Source organism: Aspergillus lucknowensis (assembly GCF_044049455.1).
Source record: "Aspergillus lucknowensis strain CBS 449.75 chromosome Unknown BJX67scaffold_28, whole genome shotgun sequence".
NCBI lineage: Eukaryota > Fungi > Ascomycota > Eurotiomycetes > Eurotiales > Aspergillaceae > Aspergillus > Aspergillus lucknowensis.
The window spans coordinates 295,792-313,061 of NW_027263572.1; the positions used below are offsets into that span (position 1 = coordinate 295,792).

Consider the following 17,270-nt stretch of genomic DNA (forward strand, 5'->3'; position numbering starts at 1 on the left):
AAGTACGGCTGAGCGGACGGGAAGCCCTGTTTTCCACACCCTGTGGTCGTATGTACTAGTCCGACGGGGAATTTCGTTACTCATCCGCAGTTTCCACCCTCCGCGCAAATTCCTTCCCTGCCTTCTCACAACGATCTTCCGCTCCTTCTTTCGTCCCAGAAATTCGACTTGGTGCCGTATTTGCACGCCCATTTGATTCGACCAGTTCACACGCGCCGCTCCCTGTATCCAGCCTCTTCAGAGCTCAATCCAAACAATGCAAACCATACAACTGCAATGAGTCGCTATCTCACCCCGTCTAAAGTCGCGTTACTGTGCCTCGTGCGTATATACACCGAAGGTGTTGTCCCAAACTCCTCCGCTATCCACGTTCTCTCGTTCGCCGTTGCTTATTTAGGTGCTGTGGGCGCGAGCGATGCACTCCCCTCTTCGGGTGCCCGGGCAAGGCACCATTCAGTATCTATCAAAGATCTGGAAGAAGCTTTGATCACTCAACCATCGTCGATACCAGGGCGTTCTATATGGGACCTGTTTCTCAGAAAGATTTGGTCAATCGACTCCTGCGATGCATTAGAAGTCTTTTTCACAGAGATATCGACCACTCTTTCAAAGACTCGTGAGGAGCAAATCAGAGATAGAGATGCCGGCCTCGCCCCAGACTCCAGCTGCATGCGTCTTGCACGCTGCTCACCATTGGGTGCGTTCGTAAGGAGAGCTCAATTGGAATTCACCAGGCTACAGTTCCATGACTCGGTAAGGTTATGGAAGGGCTTTGTCAAATACCGTCTTCCAACATTCCGTGCCTGGGCTCGCAAAAACCCTTCGGATGAACGGCCACCCGTTGACATTAACCTCCTGGAACTCGGTCTTAATACAAGTAGTCACCTTGCCCAGGTCGTGTACGGGAATATTGAAGAAGATGAGGAGGATGATCGATACATCAGTACGAAGGAAGTTGAGCGGCTCTTAGAGTTCCAGATTGGTGAGCTGCAGAGTATGGCATCCTCTCTCTAGCTGATTGCATACTCTCTTCTGACCAGCGTAGGATTCGGTGGGAGGGTTCCGGAGGAAATGAACGCACAGTTGGAACGCATCATCACAGCTGGAGTTACCTTGCCTAATTTGGTTCATTACCTGAGGTAAGCCGCCCAGACCATAAGCGTCTCAACTGCCCAGCATTGACCTCTATAAGATTTCTCGATGCTTGGAGGGCAGGAGACTATCCGTCGTCCTTTGACAGCCTCCATCGCTACTTTGACTACACAATGCAGAGCTCTGAGAAAGCAACCTATCAGTATGCACTTCTGAATCTTGCCATACTTCAGGCGGATTTCGGGTGCTACGAGGAGGCCGTGTCTGCGATGCAGGAAGCCGTATCAATTGCCAGGGAGTCCCACGACATGCACTGCCTCAATTTCTGCATGAGCTGGATATACCATTTTGGAAAAGCATTTCCAGAATTAATAAAGGATATTCAGTCTACCGGAATGCTAGGCAACGAGAAAGAAGGGCTTGCTTTCCTCAAAGCAAAAGCAAAAGAGACGGAAATGTGGAGCTTACTGAGTACAACGCTCCTAAGCGAAGCAAAACTTGAGTTACAAAATGTAAGGACCTCTCTCTGTTCTTCGTGTTATGGTTCTGACGTCCCAAGGGAGAGAGCCTGGTGTCATCAATTGAGAACGTAGTCAGAGCATTGCATCTCAATGTCACTAAGAACCTCTTAAATTCCATGGGCCCACAGCTCCTACTGGAGACCGCACTATACTCTAGAATAGGTGTCTACATCTTCTTTGAAATTGTTGCGTTTCTGGCTGACTCTTTGGCCCTTCAGGAGTCACGCATCTTGCCTGGCTGAGCAGTGAAATATTTCGCCATTGCTATCGAAGCAGCGCGCCTTTTGAAGATTATCTGAAGAATGCATTCCGAAGCTGCCAACTTGTGAGCCCAGCTCCGAGCATCCGCTTCAAGATTCTCCCACTCATAATTCTATAGCTTGCGCAACAGGGTCGCTATAGTGATGTTTCCGTTCAAATGAATCAGATGAACCCTGAGAACCTTCGATCGTTGAAAACAAGCCAGTACTGGGCATTCTTCTCAGGCGTCCTTCAGCTTCGGCGAAAGATATACAAGTACGCTCACCATTTTCTTTTTTCGAAATTTCCTACTTAACTGGAACTAGCGACGATCGAGTAGCAGCGAGTCACCTTTTATCACAGCTTGAAGCAATCAAGCTTCCAGATCATGATCTGTCGCTCCTCCTATCGTTCCTTTCGGTTGAGTTTATGATCCGCCGCGCTGATTACACACACGCCCTACAACTTATTGAACAAACAGCACAATGTATCCACCAAGACAACTTCGACATACAACCGCAGGTCAAACTCCTTTGCCTTAAAGCTCGCATATTCGAGAAAACGGGCCAGCCTCAACGGGGCTTCTCCTTGGCGATGAGGGCGGCAAGCATCGCCCATCGTTCGAGGCTACTTCCCAGCCTGTGGGAGGCCATCTGTGTCTTGGGAGGTGTTCTTCTAAGCCTCCGGGAGTTTGAAGCTGTCTCAGAGATGATCGAAAGTATTATGCCGCAAATCCTCGAATCAAACGATTGCGACCTCGCGGCGTATGCGTATTCCCTCCTCGTCGACGCGAACATTGGCACTGCTGGCAAGCTCTGGAGCGAGGGTAAGAATGACCCCGCAAAGAAGGAATACCTGAACCGTGCCCTGGGGTACCTTGATTGTGCCTACGACCAATATGAGGAAATCGAGGATATCAGAGGACAGTGCGAGATGATGGCCAAAAAGGCTACGGTGATGCATCTGACCGGCGACTCAGTTCTTGCAAATGATTATGCTGCGAAGTTTCTCGACCTCCAGGGACAGAAAAGCCCGCTAATTTAGAAGAATCATACTGATTTCTTTATTCGAGGGTTGTATTACAATGGTATTTGTGGGAAATTCAGCCGAGATTAGAGTATTTGCACACCTCATTCCACGGTGAACTGGAATATATTCCCCGTAACTACATCTCCAAGTAGGTATCTGAGTGCCTTGTCGTCAAAATGCAATTGATGTTAACCGATTCTCAAAACTTCAGACTCGACCGGTTCACCTCTACTAAGTCAGGGCGAAATTTGAATCATGAGGTTTCCTCTTGGAATGAAAGAGGGATCAGAATCGAAATGATAACCATAACTGGTCTTGTTACATCGTCGAAGAATCCCAATCGTTGGCCCAGATGAAAGTAGGACATCGCCAGGCAGTTCCCTTCTCTTTATTCCCACTGGGTCCCAAGGGCCTCGGGCAGATCCAGAAACTCCGGCCAAAGTTCGCACCTGGCTTCTTGGTTTTGAGACTGATACACTGTTCTTGATGACCCTCGCACTTGGGAGGAGGCTTCTTTGTAAAGAGCCTCGACCAGTCCTCCTTGCTGACAATTGGGTCAACAAAATCTGTTTCCTCTCCCGGCGTCGCCACAGTCCCTGGGGTTGGGGTGTCCCGTACAACCTTCTCGGCTTGTCCATCTGCCCCATGCCGGCTTGCGGGCTTGGGATGGCCTTTGGGTAAATCCTCGATACTTTTCTCGGAACGTGTGCCAGTATCATCCGGCGGTTTTTGGTCTATTGACTCCGTCACCGGCGTACTCTTGGGTTTGAAAAATCCCTTCAGTGTACTTTGCCCAGATGTAGGAGTAGCTGTTTGGCTATTCACAGACTTCGAACGCTTGACGGTAGGGTTCTCAGATTTGGTAGACCGTTTGCGAACGATGCCTTTTGGCTGGCTACTTTGCTGGGGCAAAGTACTTGCACTAGCGTCTAATCCTGTTGGGGGACTATCAGTGCCCTCTGTAATCATTTCTACCTCCGTAACTGAGGGAGCTGGGGTTGTCTGTTGAAGAGAGGGCGCGTCCTGCGCTGTCTGGCGTGGTTTGCGCGTGAACATGTCTTTGATGTTTCTCCGCCTGTCGAATTCAGGTATTAATCGGCCCGATATTGGCAAAAGAAACTTCGGTGTGTACTCTTGTTGGCGCTCGCCATGTTTAAACACGCCTGGAGGGTTCATGATATCATGTATGTTGGTATTCACCTGGCCCACGGGCACCGTGTCCTTGAAAACAGCGTATACAGGGCAGTGGTCCGAACCCTAGATGGTTGTCAGCGAGCTGACGCCTATATCTTGTCTCGTAGCTTACCATCAACCCCTCCTGGATATTAGAGTCGCAGAACCAATCCTGCATATCCAAGCCGCAAAGAACATAGTCTATCCTTGACCCATAGTTCCCGGGTCGTGCGTTGATTCTTTGCTCCCAACAGGTGTACATGCCTTTACGACCGGGATGAAAAGCTCTGCATATATCGAACAGAGCTGGGTGCTCTCTCCCTTCGTCCCTCTCACCCAAGACCTTCCCATCAGACAATAAGTGGTTGAATAGACGTCGCGCAGGTGCGGATACAAAATCGTCCTCCGTCGTAGCTCCTTTCCTAATATTTTCGGCTGCATGTGCAGCATCAATTACGCCTCTTGATATGTTTAAATCTCCGGTGACGAAGACTCTTTTTCCAATCGCCACCAGGTTCCTAATACGAGCATCCATGAGGTCAAAGAAATTCTGGCGAAAGCAGCCGCGGTTCTCGTCCCGGTTAGCAGGGCAATAGAGCCCCAGAAGAACAAACGCCGGGAACTCAAGGATGACACAGCGCCCTTCAGAATCAAGGGTTTCGGTATCTAGCTCGAGTTGCGAGAGCTGCTCTATCGTCGGATACCCGCCGATTTGCTGGTCTTCAGGTAAATCCCTAAATGGCGTCGAGGAGTTCGGGGGACAGAGTGCTCCAGTCAGCCCTTCCTCGGCACGAATAGGAGCGCACGTTGCATTGCGCGTGTAAATCACGACTCCTGAGTACCCTGACAACAGTTAGCTGGCAGGCAAGTCATTTGGTTAACTCGGTAGACGCAACCTTTTTTGACCCTGGGCAGACTGAAGTAGCAATCCCATCCGGGCACAAGGACCATGTCATCCCGGAGGTCTTTCCTTTGAATTTTAGTCTCCTGGAAAACAACAATATCGGCTTCCAATATGTCGAACATGGACTGTTTAGGATCGAGTTAGTTAGACCTACACCTAGTCTGAGAAGAGGCGCTTACCTCAAAAGTCCTCGTACTCCTCCATGGCTCATACGAGAATGGGTTCCTTGAGATCATCATGTTAAATAAGTATTCCCCTGGAAATTATCATAGCCAACACCAACCTAATTCCGTTGACTACAGTTCAGGAAGTGAGCTATATTAGTATAACTTTCCCAACCTGCGTGGGAGGTCCAGTGCCAGATCCAAGAAAGCTTACCATTCCATGTTGTGATTCGAAACCCCATCCCGGCTGGTACGAGCCTCAACCGCACATATTTTTTCAATACTGCAGGCAAAAATTTCTCCCGACACCGTCGAGTCTTCAAGCACTCAAGAAAGAACCCAACAAGACGTCGATATCCAACACGTGACCAAAGATCGACATGCATCATGTGGAATGCTGGCTGTCTGCTGACATAAGCCTAAAGCGGGCCGAACGAATCACCAAAGGCGCTAAGCGGCTTTTGCATTGCCCGCCTTCACCCGACGACACTTTGACGTCGCCTGAGAATATCACTTTCGAAGATCAAGGCACAGCTGTGAGCCACTCGCTCGTCCTTCAACAATCATGCTCCCACAACGCAGTATTCTTCGTCTCGCTCAGCGTTCCGCCCCGGTTCGCTCTGCTGTCCAGCGTCGTTTGAACAGCACTCAGTCCAAGTATCCCTGGATGGTCGACAATGAGTTCAATCGCGAGAGAGCTGCCGTCAAGCACCATGCTGCCTCAACCAGCGGTATGTTTGGCCTTTCCAGGCTTCCATGGCCGCATATATAGCTTTCAATTAGCCAAATAAAGCGAGACTAACCCATTCGCCTTTCAGATCTCTGGCGCAAGCTCTCCATCTTGTATGTGCCGCAATTGGCATCCCTCTCCGACGTCCATGCCGTCGTACTCATTAATCTTTTAGTGCCGTCGTACCCTGCCTACTTTCTGGCGGTCTAAATGCCTACAATCTTTGGAATGAGCACTGGGAACACTGGGAACATATGCCCCCGCTTGAAGAGCGTGTGGAATACCCTTACCAGAACATTCGCTCGAAGAACTTCCCCTGGGGAGACGGTGACAAGGTCAGTTATGGGAAAATGCTTTGCGTTCCGAGTTGACTTTTTACTAACCGCCGCGTTCTACAGACCATCTTGTATGTTTATGATTCCCGACGACCATTCCCATTCCCTTCCACATCATGCTCCTCGTGAGAGCTATCTTCATTCCATTTTACTGACCAATCGCAGCTGGAACGATAGTGTTAACTACCACAACCGGGACAAGGCCACCTAGGCAGCTCCTTTCTTGTCAGGACGCCGTCGATCTTCCAAGAGTGAACATGTACATCTATCCAGGAGGGCAAGTCCAGAAAATAAAGTTACAGGTCTCTACCGGCCACGAGTTTACCCTTTACCATGCCTTTTTGAATTTCCTTTGTATGCTACATCATTCTAGAAGCCCCAATCTACTTTATACTTGGATTCAGTTTTTTCCGTCCGCGAAGAAGAGGTAGAAGCAATGTCGGTTCCCGAGGATGCGTAGATCCCCAAAAAATAATGTTCGCCAAACTGGCATTCAGATGATCGTAAGTGGAACGGAGTTTGTCAATGCCTGACCCCTCGATAAAGAATCGGAATCCCTCGTGGACTTGTTCGGTCGCCCGGTTCCAAACCGGTGCCGAAGCGGGAATGTCGGTGATTCGGACCGCCGACCGCACGCAGGCTGGAAAGGGCGCGCACCATCCTCCTGCGATGGATTGGTGTCTGCATCGTCCAGGAATGTCTTGGATTCCCCATTTCCTTGTCCCAAATCGGGTATTTGCCACGCCATAGATCCTCAAAGGCGATGTCACCAGGCTCCCAAGAGAATTATGATTCCCACACCAGGTCGTGCGCTCGGGAAGTATAAATACGGGGAGGCAGCAGCGCAACGCTCAACTTCAGAAATCCTCCCTCTTCGACTTGTACTTATTAAGTGAACTCGACCATCGACTTACTAACTAGTTGGGTTTATCTTTTTCAAATACCCTTTGCACGTCACGCTATCCGGCTTCCTGTGTCAGCGATGAGCCGCCCTGACGTTCTCATTGTGGGCGCTGGCCCTTCAGGCCTTGTGACGGCCCTATGGCTAGCCAAACAAGGAGTTTCGATTCGTATCGTTGATAAGGCTCAGGCAGATGTAACGACTTCGCGAGCGCTGGCTATCCAAGCGCGTACCCTGGAATTATACCGCCAGCTCGATCTCGCGGAAGATGTCGTCGCAAAGGGACATAAGATCGAAGCAACAAATCTCTGGTCTGAAGGAACCTACAGGGGGCGAATTCCCATTGGCGACGTTGGCTCCGGCCTTACGCCATACCCTTTCATCCAAATCCTTTCTCAAGACCGGCATGAGAGGCTTCTAGAGGACCGTCTCAATTCCCTCGGTGTTCAGGTTGAGAGAGACCGAGAACTGATAGACTACACGGAGAACGACTCTTACATAACCGCCCGGCTGAAGATGACGGGTGGGGTGCAGCATAATGGGGAGGACAGGATTGAGAGCTGCGAAGCCACTTTCATTGTTGGCTGCGATGGGGCGCACTCAGCCGTCCGTCGCGTCAGCGGAATTGAGTACGATGGAGCCACGTATTCCCACATCTTCTTCGTTGCCGATATTGAGGGAAGTGGCCCATCAATCAATGGCGAAGCGCACGTTACCTTCAACCAGTCGGAATTTATGCTGTTGTTTCCATACGACGATAACCGTCGAGCACGTGTATCCGGAGCTGTTGACGATGAAACGGCCGGGAAGGGCGTTGAAATTACAATGGAGGACGTCGCGCCCCGGATGATGCAAACGCTGAAGCTGCAGATCGACAAGGTGAACTGGTTTTCGACCTATAGAAGCCATCACCGGGTCGCAGCAACCTTCCGTAAGGGTAGGGCATTCTTGGTTGGTGATGCTGCACACATTCATAGCCCTGTTGGGGGGCAAGGGATGAACACGGGTATTGGAGACGCAATAAACCTCGCCTGGAAGCTCGCAGCAGTCATCAAGGGGCAGGCTGGATTATCTCTGCTCGACAGCTACGAAATAGAACGGCGCGCGTTTGCGACTAAATTGGTCCACACGACAGACAGCGGATTCAATCTTGTTATCTCTCAAAGCTTCTTCGCTCGGATTCTGCGGACATGTGTCGTGCCTTACGTCGGACCTCTGCTTGCAAAGGTTGGATATGCCAGGCACAATGTGTTCCGGAAAGTCTCTCAAATCATGATCGATTATAGGGACAGTGCTTTATCGGCGGGAACAGCAGGCTATATTCACGGAGGGGATCGGTTGCCCTGGGTCATTGTGGAAGACGTCGACAATTTCGAGAGTCTCAAGTCAATCGCCTGGCATGTCCATGTCTACGGCGAGCCCAAGAAGGACCTAATAGAATGGTGCCAGACCAACGATATTTCTTTGCATACCTTTTCCTGGAGTGAAAAGTATCAAGCAGTCGGGATTGAAGTTAATGCAGCGTACTTGATCCGGCCAGATACTTATGTTGCTGTTGCAGAACCGTCGGGCTCCCCTCAGCGCTTCCAGCAGTATGTGGAGGACATCGGGCTCAGATTTCAGGTCTCGTGACGGTGGACTCGGCAAGCCGAACATTGAAGTCGATAACTAGCGATACTCCACTCAGTTTCTCCAAGTTGCACGCGCATGTAGTAAATATGATTATTCTTGGATTCCAGAGAGCAGTTTCGACAGAATTAAACGGTGTGTTGTAAGTTAGAACGACGTTTTCGGCATCGGCACTGGGAGCTTGGCTGCGGGCCTTGGCGTCCGGTATCTTCAGGCGCGCCGCAACCGTCAGGGATCACGATCAAACGCCCAATGGGATCAGGGCCGCGAGCTTCTCGGACCTGGAGCATTTCACCTTTTCTCAAACAGATGCATGTGTTAAAAACATGCAAGTCCTTTCTTTATGGGCTTTCTTTCCTGGTCATCTCCACCGTTCGGCATCTCTCACGTTATCACACCCTCCGACGCCGCCTCTTTCAGTGCTTCCTCCTTACCTTATTCCTCTGGAGTACTGTGGATGTTATCCTTGTCCGCCGACATTTTGGCGCGGAGCAAACTCACCTGGATTATAAACCCCCCGAGCGCCAGCGGATCTTCATCTCAAGTCTTTTCCAAAATTATAACCGGAGTCTGCCCAATCATTGGATCGAAACGGTCGTCGAGCTCGCCAGTGTGTTTGGGACAGATAACATATACGTCAGTGCGTCTGAGAGCGGAAGCACCGATGAAACAAAGAACTCTCTGCGCGAGCTTGATAAAGCATTGGATGGTGCCGGGGTCGGAAGGAGCATCGCTTTCTCAGACACAAGTGCCCAAGATGAGAAATCGATGACCGCTGCCAGCGCCGCCTCGAGAAACCCCCCTTACATCCCCCAGCTCCGAAACAGGGCTCTTCAGCCCCTATACGACCTTCGCGACGCTGGGATATTGTTTGACCGAATTTTGTTTCTGGGCGATGTTGTCTTTACTGTGGGTAGCATGCCTTGCGACCTAGCTATAGTCTCGTCGGTTTACTGACGCCATTGGATAAATAGGTTGACGACGTACTGTCTCTTCTAAATACCAACTATGGTACATACACAGCGGCATGCTCTTTCGATATCCTAAATCGCCCTTCGTATCCCGACACACTTGCCCTGCGAGATGCGGATGGATATGAGCATGTTATGCAAAAATGGCCATTTTTCCGCTCATCCAGATCGAAAGATGCAATTAAATCTATGCTTCCTATCCCCGTTAGAAGCTGCTGGAGTGGAATGGGTATGTGCGCGGGCGACTCGCTACAAGTATTCGCATAGGAAGCACTAAAGAAGCTGCTGACTCTTCATGTCTAGTTTTCATGTCAACGGAAGCATTTTATTCCACCCGTCCAATTCGGTTTCGGGGAGTGCCCGAAGGCCTCGCAGCTCTTCACATTGAGGCGTCTGAATGCTGCTTAATCCACGCCGACAATTTGCTCTCGACACGAAGGGGTGTGTATCTTAACCCTTTCGTGCGGGTGGGGCATGATGCACCCTCAGCAGCTCGCCCGACTGACGATTGGCTCTCCACCTGGAGGATATTTGAGTCCTTATGGGAGAACCGGCTTCGCCGCTGGTTTACTTTTCCATCCCTGGAAGGGTGGTCCTTACGAAGGAGAGTTAGTAGTTGGGAGGCTCAAGATGATAAAAACCATGAAAGCGGTGATTTCTGTCTGATCGATCAATTGCAGCCTATGGCAACATAACGCCGTCGAACCGCTGCGAACTTCCGAGAAGCTAATTTCGAAAAACGGTCAGTTAAGTGGATCTTCAAGGGGTTGCGGAGACACGGAAACACCTCCCTACCTCGCTTTGCCACGCATACCACCACAATGTTCACGAGACAACTTGCTCGACGGTCCTCTAGTCTGTGAGAGCTCCAGTTTTAAAACCGGAAGTGGCAGTGTCGAGTGTTCCCCCACCAGGCCATGTTGGCTGCCGGGATTCATGCACCCAGCCGCTGCACCTTGTCGCGACTCGCAAGATTATGATACAAGTTATATTCAATACGCTCTAGGAGACTAAGTCTCACTAGATGGGTCTGTCTTGGATGGATGAGTGTTTGTTAACAAACATATTCAGGTCGTGTCTGGTTGGTGGTATCGGTTCCGAGAACGGTCAAGTCAACCTCTCCTAAAGTTGATGCGTTGGACCACAATATTCCTCGCGAGCAGCATTTGCTTATCGAGAAACTCATGGGTTGATGGTGTTTTGCTAATGGCTACATGACGGGGCTCCTCAAAGTGTTCTCCTCGTTGGTATCCCTCGGTCTCCCACTACTCGCGCAAATCATCTAGTCATTATCGTCGTCTATTCTCTTCGTTCTTTAATCGGCATACGGCGAAGGGGATGCTTGCAGAGGCTCGTGCACGAAACTCCTTTTTGATGCAGGACATCCGCTATACTCCTATCATCTTCGCCATTTTGGGCTTTATTGCGCTGAACTGATGACTTCCAATCTCAACACCTAGGTCTTGAATAGGCAATGGGTATTCGGGATATCATTCAAGTTGCATTTCAGCTGGTGGCACATGAACAAGACTCATATACGAACACAAGGCCATTCCAAATGGTCTTGTTCAGATTCCACTGGCAGCTGTTCGAGTAGTCTGCCGGCCGCTAACCCAGCTGAGCCCAAGGGCCTCGTTCTTTCCTTCACGATTCTTTTCCTGTGCTGGCCTTTGAGACTCGAGAAATTCATGTGCCTTCCATCTTCTCGGGCCCGTGAACATCACTCAACCCCATATGGGGTCAAAGTACGGTGTAATTTCAGCTTCCTCTAGAGTCGAACTTCGGCTCTTCCCAACGCCTCTCCTCGGGGGTCCCATCATTTTTCGGCCATCCGCGAAAGAAGGCACCGATGGGCCCCGAATAGTGGGCATAGGGTACTCCGTGGATGTATGGTTAGCACATGGTGATATTCTAATTATTAGGGCTAGATAATCTACATCAAGGGACTTCCTGGTATCCGGTCCATCCTCAGACAACCACGGGTGTCCAAGGCAATGCCTGTAGAATCAATAGCCCCTGTGAAGGCTTCCAGATGTTGCAATTGCTCTTTTTTTTTTTGCAGGGACGCACGCCTTACACTAGGGGTTGATGAGATTTTGCACGGTGATAAACAGGAATTGGTTGTTTTAGTCACATATTGCAGGATAGAGTTGAAACTCTTTTTGAGGTTCTCCCCACGTTTCAGTCTCAATAGTTTCTTTTGCAACGGATAGCGAAGGCTGAAAGAAAAGAGGCAGTCTCGAAGCCAGTACACTTTACTCCCAGTATAGGCCTAACTGTTGCGATAGAGTTGTAGTTGGTGCCTCAGGCTCCCATATCCGATGACGGGGCCCATCTCAAAGCCCCTCCAAAAAAAATCCTGGTTTGACAGACTCCTTTGAGTTTCCATCCAGCAGTCGCCGAAATCTCACAATGGCAAACACTCTAACAACAACAAATCTCGAGGGCTCTCTCCCCCTCCTAGCCCAAGGCAAAGTCCGAGATTTGTACAAAGTGGACGACAGGACCCTCCTCTTCGTCGCAACCGACCGCATCTCGGCCTATGATGTGATCATGGAGAATGTAGATAGCCACTCTCCTCACGCCGTGTACACTAATGGGACCTAACGAACCATGTGTAGGGAATCCCCGAGAAAGGCATCCTCCTCACCCTCTGCACGCAAAAATGGTTCCAGATCCTCACAGACGCTATCCCCTCACTCCGAACCCATTTTATAACCCTCGACCTCCCCCCGCAAATACCCGCCTCATTGCGCCCGGCCCTCCAGAACCGCAGTATGCAGGTTCGCAAGCTGAGGATTTTGCCGATTGAGGCTATTGTCCGTGGTTATATCACTGGCTCTGCGTGGAATGAGTACAAGAAGTCCGGAACGGTGCATGGGATTTCCGTGAAGCCGGGCTTAAGGGAAAGCGAGGCATTCCCTGACGGACCGATTTACACGCCCAGTACGAAGGCTGAGCAGGGGGAGCATGATGAAAATATCCATCCCGACAAGGGTATGTTTCCTGCGGTCCTAGACGTAAATTGATCTCCGATTAAGTTGTGCTAACTTCAATGTTTGTGGCTGGGTACAGCTGCCGAGATTATAGGTGAACCATACGCTTCCAAGGTCGCTGAGCTTGCCGTGCAGCTCTACAAGACAGCGCATGCTTATGCCCTTACCCGAGGCGTTATCATCGCGGATACGAAATTTGAGTTCGGTGTCGATGAGGAGACGAACGAGGTGGTTTTGGCTGATGAGGTGCTTACGCCGGACTCGTCCCGCTTCTGGCCTAGGGATTCGTATGAGGTCGGTCGCGGCCAGCAGAGTTTTGACAAGCAGCATTTGCGAGATTGGCTGGTCAAAGAGGGGTTGAAGGGGAAGCCGGGTGTTCGGATGACCGATGAGGTTGTGCAAAAGACGAGTGAGAAGTATAGAGAAGCCTGGGAACGGCTCACTGGGGGAAATTAGGTTGTATGCCTAGGTCTGAACGTGGGCGAGGAGGGCTAATGGGAAAACACGACCATCCACCTCTGTGCTGTAAACTGGCTCCGTGAAATAAACCCCGCAAGGAGTAATGTACTATACAATTCGGTTTGTGCGTTCTGACCTGCTTAATCCCACTCATCACGTAGTCCCTTCAGTCCTTTCGCCTTGGGCTTTTTATCTCTCTGCTCTTTGATGCTGGCAGGGCTCTCTGTGGGCTTGCTCGTCCATCCCGTCCGGACGCCTTCATCAACGGGTAAAGCATCTGCTCCACAGATCCGCTGTTCCTCCTCGATCTCCGCTTCGCTCATCCCATTCGTGGCCCAGATTCGATGAATGCGTAGATCATATGGGCCCTCCACCCGATCTGTTAACCCAATTCCTACGCTCTTTACCCGCTGGCGGATAATAGATGTCTGCGGCTCGACCACGAGCCCATAATTCGTGCGGACGAATGAATTGAAGGGCAGAAGGATCGTCTCCCACCCTGTTGAGCCAGACGTCGTGGTAGAGGATGACATGACCGTAGTAGGCGGAGGTATGTCCGATAGGGACGGAGGGATACCGTTGGGGTATTTGGCATCGGCCATCTCAGGCGACTCCGCCGCCTCGGGCGATGAGTGTGGTGAGAGGGGGTGGTCTGGCGCGGAGGGAGAGCCGCGCACGTGGTGATGGCGTGTATACAGTCGGTGCTGGTGAATATCGGTCTCGACGATGGTGTCTGTTTGGATATTGACGGTGTACCGTCGACCGTCCGATTTGACTCGTAGTGCCAGGAAGGAATATGGGTCAAGGTCCCAGTAAAGTCGGCCAAAGAGCCAGAAACCTCGGTCTTGATTTCGGAAGGCGGCATATCCTAATGAAGTGTACGTTAATTCCTTCTTCATTCAATACGACAGTATCTGAGTGCGTACCCGTTCTTTCCACTCTCCAATTGTTTGGCAGCTTGGTCGAGATGCTCCCGTGGAACCTCGCGTAAGCAGGTGAATTCGTTGAGGGGTCTGCCGGGACATAGTCTAGGCTTGCGGTGCTGAAGCCTCCCACAGCCCGGTCAGCCATGGTTTTGCATCCCGCGACAGTTGATTCATCCTCGAAGTCTAGAAGGTAATACGGTTTTGTGGGTGTGTGAAGGCCCTCGGTGTTCCAAGCTAACCTGAGAGGTGAGTAGTCATGTCGCTGATGCGAATGCGCCATTCCAAGGTACGAGACATACCGATCCTTGATAATCGGCCTAGCTCCTCTGCACTCCGTTTGAAGAACCCGGAAGGTTTGGCGGCCAGACACCTTGCGGTGGGAAACATGATCAGGCTGGGGAGTTCTGTTCTTCCAAGCGATTCCCTTTGGCTTTGAGGAGCCGAGAAGAAACCGATGCCTGAGGCTGAATGACGTCGGGAGCTCTCACCGCCGTGGATTTGTCGGCAGTATATTTTCCCAGAGCTTGGCGACTCGAGCTTCAATTTCACCCGTCCGGTTCCTTCTTGGGCTGTATGACGTGAGCTTCCGTATCCGCACACTCTCGGAGCTACTTCTCTGTAGTCTGGTGCTTGGCGCCTTATTAAATCGCCCCCGTCACCTGCATCACTCCCACTACGCTACGACTATTCCTACCCTATCGCGGTGGTCCCTGACCCCTGAGTGTGACTCAGGTACAGTTGAGGATCAAACTCATTTCAAAAGTTTATGCGACCACCTTTCATCCAAAAGCTATGACGCGGCCTCTTGTCGGATCCGCCCAAGGTAGGGCACGTGAAAGCTTGCTCCTTCTCCAACGACCCTTGCTCTCTTTCCTCGCGGAAACCAGCACAAAGATGTGAGGCTCAATCTGGAGGTCGACCCCATTGTTACTACTGGAGGGATGCGGCGGAAGCGGAGGATCCCTTCTTCGCCTCAAGTTGAGTTTAGCGTGCGGATGCTAAGTTCCAAAGTTTCTCAAAGGATAACCTTGAATCCCGCCCTGACGACCCCGGGGCTGTTCCTGTCGTCGTGCTCTGGCCGATTGGACCGGCCCGCTTGTCAAGCTCACACTCTGGAACTGAGTTCGGGCGCCTGCACGCGGGCTCGGCCGCAATATGATGTTAGGCGCTCGTGCTCCAGAAGTCCGCCCTATTACTGGAGGTTCATCGGCCAAAAGACTCAGAAGAGGTTAACACCAATCGGAACGATTGCTCGTTGTGATGCAAAAGGCTCGCCGTACTCGGATTCCATTGCAAAATTGCGTGGCAAAGCTCAGCCCAGATCGATCCATTGCTCAAATCTAGACATGGCTGCTCCAGAACGCTTCGCCGATGCTTTATCCTGACCGAGGCCGAACGAATAGGCTGTACCTAGTGCTCCTCGGGGACCAGAATGTTCGTTTCCGCACCGGACATGGATATGAGTGGCCAACACCACCTAGTGTTAAGCATTGTGCAATGAGTAAACTCTGTGTTTCGACCTTAACGGCTGCCTTCCTCCTGGTAACGTACGCCACCGTGAGCCTGGCCCATCCGCAAGTCATGGCTGTATCGCTTCTATGCGTTTCGCAGAGTCGTTCCGAGCGGATACATCAGGGTGGTCATCCGGGAATCCGCAGACTCTTTGGGGAAATTTGACTCGGTTCCTTGAGAAAAGCGTTACTTCTCGCAGCCACGCAAGCTTCTTCCAGCCATGGCAAGCCTATCCATACGGCGCTGCATCTGGCGCTCTTGAGTTACTCATCTGCCAGGATGAATTCCCTTCCAATAATGGCCAACAAGAAGCTTTTCGTCCCTTTCTCGTAGGAGTTCTTATGCGTCTGCCTCTGTTCCTCTCTCTTCTCTTCCTTCTCTTCTCGTTCGTAGACCATCTTGCTCGTTACTTTTGCCTATCTCATCATATAACCATCTCTTCCTGCAACAATGGCTATCTCGTTTCCCAAGGAGTATAACGAACCTCTCATCATCGACGGCAGTCAACCTTGGAAGGCGCCAGCGCCGAATCCTTGTCCCCCTGCCGCCTCTGCTCCCTTTCTCCCAGGGCCGCTCTCATTCTATCCACCCCCGCCTTCTCTGCCCTTTCCGCAGTTTTGGCAGCCCCAGCCGATGCCGATGATGTATAATAACCAATATGAGTTGCCAATGGGGTATCAGCCAGCGCCTCCATTTGTACCTCAGCCCCAGCCTGTTTGTCAAAGCGACCAAATTTCCCCCTATGAGGGCCAGGACCAACTTGAACTCCACGAATACGACAACGCCATCATCGATACCAACGCCCAACAGATCCTCCCTGCCACCGCCCGCGTCCTTGTTGGGAAGTAAGTTCCCCTCCATCCTATCTTACTCGCACGGGGTCTCGACAGCTAACAAGTACCTCCTTAGCCTCCCTTATTACCTCGACGACGACACCCTCACGAGCCTTCTCAAAGCCCGATTCACCGAATTCGGGCATAACTTCGTCCACGTTGAAGGACGCGGCAAGTGGCCCGTGGCTTTCGTCCAATTCACCGTAAGTACCTTAAAAAAGGGACATCCATTACTACGTACACTAACAGAATGCCGCCTTATAGAAAGACGAACACGCCCAACGAGCCATTAACCGCAGTGGCAAACTGGGACTTTACAATTTGAAGCTCAGGGTTGAGCTTTGCAAGGCCGGCCAGCAGGAGAAGAGTAAAAGTAAGTCAAAAGTTGCACCTACCTGTACTTGCCTTGGATATATATATATATAAAAGTATTGGAATCCAATTTAACATTGCTACCACACAGAGCTCCGCTGCAAGCAGCGGCGTACTACCGACGCCCACACGGACAACGACAAAGTCAAGGAGGAGTAGTATTGTGGAAGGAGTTTAGGGGTTTCGGCGTTTTGTTTGGGGAAATATTTGGTTCACAGGCATGATTTTACATATTTGTTGTTGATCCTTTTGGATACTTTGCTTTTTCTGTATTGATCCTGGCTAAGGTTTTTACCAAGCTCACAAAATATGGCTTGGATGTTTCCCTTGTGCCTCTTGAACTCGAATGAGGGGATCGCTTTACTTAATGTCTAATTATTAGCTCTCATTTATAGGGCATCATGTTCAAATAAGATGTATGGAGACTCCAGCTAAGGCGCTGATGCTATCCAAGAGGAATCCACTTCTATATGCACTACAGTT

At 50.8% G+C, this 17,270-nt stretch overlaps 7 protein-coding genes across 7 annotated transcripts; 5 read left to right on the forward strand and 2 right to left on the reverse strand.

The window, feature by feature from the left end:
* Positions 1 to 86: 86 nt before the first annotated feature.
* BJX67DRAFT_356955 (putative anaphase-promoting complex subunit Apc5) lies at positions 87 to 2,978 on the forward strand. Its single transcript, XM_071029454.1, has 7 exons — positions 87 to 994; positions 1,046 to 1,139; positions 1,193 to 1,604; positions 1,652 to 1,775; positions 1,832 to 1,938; positions 1,993 to 2,129; positions 2,180 to 2,978. The coding sequence occupies exons 1-7, from the start codon at positions 277 to 279 to the stop codon at positions 2,895 to 2,897; spliced, it is 2,310 nt and encodes a 769-aa protein (XP_070884988.1). The 5' UTR covers positions 87 to 276; the 3' UTR covers positions 2,898 to 2,978.
* Positions 2,979 to 5,463, reverse strand: BJX67DRAFT_356958 (DNA-(apurinic or apyrimidinic site) lyase APN2). The gene is made up of 6 exons (XM_071029455.1): positions 5,338 to 5,463; positions 5,243 to 5,255; positions 5,139 to 5,184; positions 4,952 to 5,084; positions 4,189 to 4,898; positions 2,979 to 4,139 (listed from the first exon to the last, which is right to left on the reverse strand). The coding sequence occupies exons 1-6, from the start codon at positions 5,363 to 5,365 to the stop codon at positions 3,201 to 3,203; spliced, it is 1,869 nt and encodes a 622-aa protein (XP_070884989.1). The 5' UTR covers positions 5,366 to 5,463; the 3' UTR covers positions 2,979 to 3,200.
* Positions 5,464 to 5,688: 225 nt separating this feature from the next.
* Positions 5,689 to 8,721, forward strand: BJX67DRAFT_372890 (cytochrome c oxidase subunit VIa; the record flags this gene model as incomplete). Its single annotated transcript, XM_071031313.1, has 4 exons — positions 5,689 to 5,854; positions 5,942 to 5,966; positions 6,029 to 6,219; positions 7,169 to 8,721. 4 exons carry the CDS (start codon positions 5,689 to 5,691, stop codon positions 8,719 to 8,721), a joined length of 1,935 nt encoding a protein of 644 aa, XP_070884990.1.
* Positions 8,722 to 8,773: 52 nt separating this feature from the next.
* On the forward strand, positions 8,774 to 10,797 carry BJX67DRAFT_151404 (glycosyltransferase family 69 protein). The gene is made up of 3 exons (XM_071024801.1): positions 8,774 to 9,627; positions 9,693 to 9,918; positions 9,993 to 10,797. The coding sequence occupies exons 1-3, from the start codon at positions 8,971 to 8,973 to the stop codon at positions 10,382 to 10,384; spliced, it is 1,275 nt and encodes a 424-aa protein (XP_070884991.1). The 5' UTR covers positions 8,774 to 8,970; the 3' UTR covers positions 10,385 to 10,797.
* A 1,304-nt stretch (positions 10,798 to 12,101) lies between these two features.
* On the forward strand, positions 12,102 to 13,141 carry BJX67DRAFT_382394 (phosphoribosylaminoimidazolesuccinocarboxamide synthase; the record flags this gene model as incomplete). The annotated part of the gene is made up of 3 exons (XM_071033237.1): positions 12,102 to 12,251; positions 12,311 to 12,686; positions 12,765 to 13,141. 3 exons carry the CDS (start codon positions 12,102 to 12,104, stop codon positions 13,139 to 13,141), a joined length of 903 nt encoding a protein of 300 aa, XP_070884992.1.
* BJX67DRAFT_356972 (CIA30 family protein) lies at positions 12,664 to 14,607 on the reverse strand. The gene is made up of 3 exons (XM_071029456.1): positions 14,370 to 14,607; positions 14,071 to 14,304; positions 12,664 to 14,012 (listed from the first exon to the last, which is right to left on the reverse strand). Exons 1-3 carry the CDS (start codon positions 14,455 to 14,457, stop codon positions 13,285 to 13,287), a joined length of 1,050 nt encoding a protein of 349 aa, XP_070884993.1. The 5' UTR covers positions 14,458 to 14,607; the 3' UTR covers positions 12,664 to 13,284.
* Positions 14,608 to 15,744: 1,137 nt separating this feature from the next.
* On the forward strand, positions 15,745 to 17,269 carry BJX67DRAFT_152153 (uncharacterized protein). The gene is made up of 4 exons (XM_071024806.1): positions 15,745 to 16,427; positions 16,492 to 16,618; positions 16,680 to 16,788; positions 16,879 to 17,269. Exons 1-4 carry the CDS (start codon positions 16,033 to 16,035, stop codon positions 16,944 to 16,946), a joined length of 699 nt encoding a protein of 232 aa, XP_070884994.1. The 5' UTR covers positions 15,745 to 16,032; the 3' UTR covers positions 16,947 to 17,269.
* The last annotated feature ends 1 nt before the right edge of the window (position 17,270 follows it).

Bases quoted from the DNA above. Each gene is read 5' to 3' on its own strand.
- BJX67DRAFT_356958 (XM_071029455.1), bottom strand. From the start codon at position 5,365: ATGGGGTTTCGAATCACAACATGGAATG. The intron at 5,085-5,138 runs GTAAGCGCCTCT...GATCCTAAACAG, and splicing joins GGAGTACGAGGACTTTTGAG to TCCATGTTCGACATATTGGA. The intron at 4,140-4,188 runs GTAAGCTACGAG...ACAACCATCTAG, and splicing joins ATATCCAGGAGGGGTTGATG to GGTTCGGACCACTGCCCTGT.
- BJX67DRAFT_152153 (XM_071024806.1), top strand. From the start codon at position 16,033: ATGGCTATCTCGTTTCCCAAGGAGTATAACGAACCTCTCATCATCGAC. The intron at 16,619-16,679 runs GTAAGTACCTTA...GCCGCCTTATAG, and splicing joins TGGCTTTCGTCCAATTCACC to AAAGACGAACACGCCCAACG. The intron at 16,789-16,878 runs GTAAGTCAAAAG...GCTACCACACAG, and splicing joins CCAGCAGGAGAAGAGTAAAA to AGCTCCGCTGCAAGCAGCGG.
- BJX67DRAFT_356972 (XM_071029456.1), bottom strand. From the start codon at position 14,457: ATGTTTCCCACCGCAAGGTGTCTGGCCGCCAAACCTTCCGGGTTCTTC. The intron at 14,305-14,369 runs GTATGTCTCGTA...CTCTCAGGTTAG, and splicing joins AGGCCGATTATCAAGGATCG to CTTGGAACACCGAGGGCCTT. The intron at 14,013-14,070 runs GTACGCACTCAG...ACACTTCATTAG, and splicing joins TTGGAGAGTGGAAAGAACGG to GATATGCCGCCTTCCGAAAT.
- BJX67DRAFT_356955 (XM_071029454.1), top strand. From the start codon at position 277: ATGAGTCGCTATCTCACCCCGTCTAAAGTCGCGTTACTGTGCCTCGTG. The intron at 1,140-1,192 runs GTAAGCCGCCCA...GACCTCTATAAG, and splicing joins AATTTGGTTCATTACCTGAG to ATTTCTCGATGCTTGGAGGG. The intron at 2,130-2,179 runs GTACGCTCACCA...AACTGGAACTAG, and splicing joins CTTCGGCGAAAGATATACAA to CGACGATCGAGTAGCAGCGA.
- BJX67DRAFT_151404 (XM_071024801.1), top strand. From the start codon at position 8,971: ATGGGATCAGGGCCGCGAGCTTCTCGGACCTGGAGCATTTCACCTTTT. The intron at 9,628-9,692 runs GTGGGTAGCATG...TTGGATAAATAG, and splicing joins TGGGCGATGTTGTCTTTACT to GTTGACGACGTACTGTCTCT. The intron at 9,919-9,992 runs GTATGTGCGCGG...CTTCATGTCTAG, and splicing joins AAGCTGCTGGAGTGGAATGG to TTTTCATGTCAACGGAAGCA.